Source organism: Atta colombica, unplaced genomic scaffold (assembly GCF_001594045.1).
Source record: "Atta colombica isolate Treedump-2 unplaced genomic scaffold, Acol1.0 scaffold126, whole genome shotgun sequence".
NCBI lineage: Eukaryota > Metazoa > Arthropoda > Insecta > Hymenoptera > Formicidae > Atta > Atta colombica.
The window spans coordinates 2,197,904-2,202,962 of NW_017259213.1; the positions used below are offsets into that span (position 1 = coordinate 2,197,904).

Consider the following 5,059-nt stretch of genomic DNA (forward strand, 5'->3'; position numbering starts at 1 on the left):
CATGTTCCTTTCTTTGATTGCTTTCAGCCTTAATCGCTTTTTGCATGAAACATTAAAAATTTTATCTCTTCGTTATATTGACAAGATGCATATATAAAAAATTTATTATTGTAAATTTACTACTTATTGTAAATTTATTTAGTATAAATCTTCTAGAATAAAATTGTCATTAAAATTGATCCATTATGGGATATTAAAAAAGAAAAAAATGTTATTATAAGTAAAAAATAATTTTCAAAAAATATAGCATATAGGTACATGTATTTATGATATACTGTATACAGTTTAGCTATATAATATTTTAGTATATGTATCTTTTGTCTATATATTTATTTATTTTTTTATACGTAATATACACAAAAAGTCCCACTTAATGCGATCATCCCTTGTTGCATTTAATAAATTGTACATTTTTTTTGAAAATCAATTATGTATTTTCATGAATTGATTTGTTATTCTATACATAAGAGTACTCAGAAATGATAATGGAATCGATGTCGATTCCACGTCAATTTGATGATTTCGATATTGAATCCATATCAATTTGATAATTTAACGACGTTTAATCAATTCCATTATTATTTTTGGCTGGGCATTAAGGTCAATTGTATGCATAAATACGATTGTCAAAAAATTAATAGTTTATTAAAAAATATTTATATTTTATATCAAAATATGCTGGAATAAAATACGAAATATCTCGTAAACCATTGATTTTTGAGATTCTTTAATATCTCTACTTTTCTATCTTTACTTTTACATTTAGAATAATTAGAAAAAATATTATACAAAAAAAATTATGTAATTCCATTTTAAAAATTGTCATAACTTCCAACTGATAATGAAAAATCTATTTTATCTTTATTTGTGCTTCGATAAGTCATTCAACCTTTGTCTAATACATATTTTTTTATTTAAAGATGCAAAAATAGTCATATAAAGCTGGCAGACGATTTTTTTTTCTGCTGGATTACTAGCTGAATTTGCGTACTTGCTATCGTATTAGCAGCAGTGCACAATACAGTAGTAAATACGTAAAAATGGTGTGCCGTCGAGTTTAAATGGAATAATCTGTGTATATATACATTTATTATACATATCTAGTATATATAATATATATATATGTGTTGCATATAAAATATCTGTATCTCTTTCTAATTATATGACGTAATATGAAAATTTTATAAATTCTTAGATAATTTATGAAATCATAATTAATCAATAAACGCAATTCAATATTTTACATATTACTCGCTTTTTCTAGGAAAAGCATATAAGGAAGACTATTGAAAAAAATTTATTAAAAGAAATCATAAGGATAACTTAAAAAATTAATATATACTTTCGATTTCAGGTAGATTTAATACGATCCAAGGAAAGCATCAGTCCTTTAAAAACAAATGGTACTACCTCAGCCGAAACTTCCGTTTAACAAGAGGATACCAAAAACAAATGCTAATGCAATATATTAGTTGTTTATTCAATCGTTTCAAAACTTTCATCTTTAGAGAGTTTTTACTCTGCAATGTCTTTCTGAATTGCCATTTAACCGACATAACATACATAAGATGAGAGTCATAGATCATGCCATTTAATTCTCATGAACTTGTACTCTTCTACAAATGTCCTATCTATTACGTTTAATTGAATAATATTTGTATTATATATATCAAACAATGCGCGTCGCTCTTTGCGAGTACATTACAATTTATACACAACTGTAAATGAGATCCTCATTCATAGTCTCAACATGTTTGTACATAAAATTCAATCATTCGAAGATTCGCCAATAGTATTCAATAAATTCAATTGTGATTTTATGAAAGTTTATTTCTCATCTTCGTTAAAGCAGTCGTATATATTATTATAAAACAGTCTATTTTAGTAATTATTTATGTAACAACCAATTCTATTTCTATTTCATTAATATTGCATGTGAATTGCAAAAATACGTGAAAGAAAATGAAAAATGAGAAAAAAAATGGAAAAAATTCCAAATAATTGGAAAAACGCATAATTAATAATAGCATATAAATGTTTTTACGTTTAATGTAACAATGGCAAATAAAATATGATAAAATCTAAAAAGATCTCTTATACTGCTATGCATCTTCTTTAGATAATATGGTCTAGAATTCTAGATTGACAACAATTATTGATCTATGAGTCAATAAGAATTATGCTAGAAAGTTGTGAAAAACGCACATTTTTCCAAATCGTGATATGATACTAAACGAATATATACGTGGCATTTATAAAACATGCGAATTGCAGAATAAAATTAGAATTTTCACAAAAAATCACTCTTTCTGGCGAATTATTCAAATTCCAATACATTCAAATATTCGAATGATTAATATCGATAATTTTCACTCTTATAAATATGAATGAAATAAATAATAGTATAATAATAGTATAATAATAGTAGCATAGTATTGCGCAGATGTCCAAATACCATAAGTCGAATAATCGAGTGTGTGTATGAAGTTGTAATTATTCGAATATTTGAATATTAATAACTATAATTTTAAGTTTAACATATATATCAAATTCTGTTTATATAATATTATATAAATCATAAAAATTAAGCAAGAATATTGTGTTATCACGCAATAATATTTGACCCTGCATATAACGATTAAGTAGTTCAAGTAACTTTGTAATGATACTGTGTATATATGCCAAAGAAACCCCACAATCTGTAATACGAATACATATACTTCTTTCGAGGGATATCTCTTACTCTTATTATTGCAAGCTGGTAGTATACTTTAAAAAGACAAAAATTTTAGATTATAATAGCTTTTATGAAAAAAATTATGCTTGAATATTTTTTATTCACTTTCTCTAATAATATTAATATAATACCTTGAGGACCGATAAGAATACTATTTGAAAAACAAAAAACAAGAAAAGAAATATGTATAAATTTGTTCTTTATCCCCAAAATACAGAATAATATTGACTTAAAAAAATATTATTATTTTGCAACATTTACAAGAGGCCTTTCAATGAAGAACTATGGAACAATCCTCTTCGAAACATTTATAAAAAATAATCTCTTGTCTTATAAAAATAATCGAAACTAACTTGAAAGAAATGCTTTCTTACTAATACTCTATTAGTTCAGATAAAATAGTTTATTCTCAAACATACTTATTAAAAAATACATAGCAGATTTCTGTTACTTTTTAAAATTTTAGTCTAGCCAAGATTTTGCGCGTTGAATTTCAAAATTTTCTATTATCATAACTTTTTCAATATTTGGGCATATCCAATTATGACAATATTAAAAAGATTCTAATTATAGTGAAATTAATTTCTTTATCACAAGATTTTTTACAAAAATTTTACATTATATATACTATTATAAAGAAATACATACAATGTATAGAATGATAAAAACAGTCCCTTGAAGGATATGTTATTGTTCGTAATTAAAGAAAAAAAATATCATCAATCTCTGTACATTCTACGATACATAATATTTATGATTATTTAACCATAAACTATTTCCTAAATAGCAATGAAATATTCTGTTAAATAAATGTAAACAGTTATTTGTTAATTAAGAATAAGTTTGTTATTTAAATTAATTAAATGAAAATTCTTAATGCTATTTCCTAAAAGAAATTATTTTTCAATGTAGTTTATAGTAAAAAATAATTTATTAGATTATAATCCATTTTTTATATTAAACTTACAAAACATAACAGAGATAAATAATTTTGAAGTTTTTCGATCGAATATTTGCATTAACAAGTAACTTGTACGAATCCAGAGTATATTAAATAAAACAAATCTTTTCTCAAACAATCTGTGATAGATAATTAAGGATTTCATAAAGGATTAAAGGATTAGTAAAAATTTGACTCCTCAATTCGGCTAATTATCAAAATGCAATCATTTTATCACGTAAATATTCATATAAAATTTTTAGAAAACTGATTAGGCAAAACATTCATGATATATATATGTTTTTATATATCCATTTTTTTGCTCACAGGTAGTTTGAGAAAATATATTTTAACGCCATGGAATAAAAAAGATTACGTTTTACAATATATGTATTTAACTCGTAGGCAGACACAAGGGAATTTAAACCAAGAATAGGAAATAAGGCGTTACTTGTAATGCCGTTATTCTTATCTTTATTTTTCTTATAATAACAATTTGATAATGATTTTACAATTTTTCATGATGGTAATGATAACGTCAAAGTTGGACAAATCATACGAAAAGTAACTCGTTACTAATGAATTGCGTGACGACATAAAGTAATGCATTACTTTTATGCATGTGAAGTGTGAAATAATAAGTTAATTGTTTATTAGAAAACGCATAATGGTAACAAGTTATTCTTCAAAAGTAACTTTCTTTAGCATTATCGTTACTGTCATGGAAAAGAAGTTGTAAAGTAAATACAAGATTATTGCTATAAAAAATAACGGTAATGCGAGAGAATCTACAATAAGAGTCGCAGACGATCATAGAATCTTAAGTCATAAGAAATTGATCGATCAGAGTCAAATGAGTAGAACAATCGACTATGATTAATCAATTTCCTGACTTCAAACTCCACAACCGTCTATGATTCTTATAGTAGAACCGGCGCATCACGTGTTACTTCCCATCCTTGGTTAAAACAATATGATACATTTATATCGTATTGGAAAATAATGTTGCGTATACATTTAAGTATTTTTATGTAAAGAATGCGTAAACCTACGTATATGAATTATTTAAAATCACACATAAAATATATTCATTAAGCGAAGATTAAACAATATTAACTCTCTATGAAATAATATTTGGAGTCCTGAATATTGTATCATAATGAGATAAATACGAAAGAGAAGGGAAGGCAAACCGCAATCTTAGGTGCAAAAATAAACGTGCAAATAATAAAATTCATGAATATAATGTATAATATAAGAGTAATCTAATAAAAAATGTATGATATGTGTGCTAATGCGTTTCAACGGTGATCTTCAATAAGTTAGGAGAAATATATCTCTCCCAATGATCTTATAAGATTACGTTTCATGCGTTACATCGC

General features: G+C 25.0%; 1 protein-coding gene across 10 annotated transcripts in view; it reads left to right on the plus strand.

The window, feature by feature from the left end:
* LOC108684084 (sodium bicarbonate cotransporter 3) overlaps positions 1–1,846 on the plus strand; it is a 58,342-nt gene extending 56,496 nt beyond the window's left edge. For 7 of the 10 annotated variants that reach the window (XM_018188149.1, XM_018188147.1, XM_018188151.1 and 4 more), the window contains one exon: positions 1,355–1,845. In XM_018188149.1, coding sequence (XP_018043638.1) covers positions 1,355–1,432 — 78 coding nt within the window. In that variant the 3' untranslated portion in view covers positions 1,433–1,845. Of the gene's footprint in view, positions 1–1,354 lie in introns of all 10 variants that reach the window. The other 3 variants (XR_001931621.1, XR_001931622.1, XM_018188155.1) reach the window with 2 other exon arrangements.
* Positions 1,847–5,059: the final 3,213 nt, after the last annotated feature.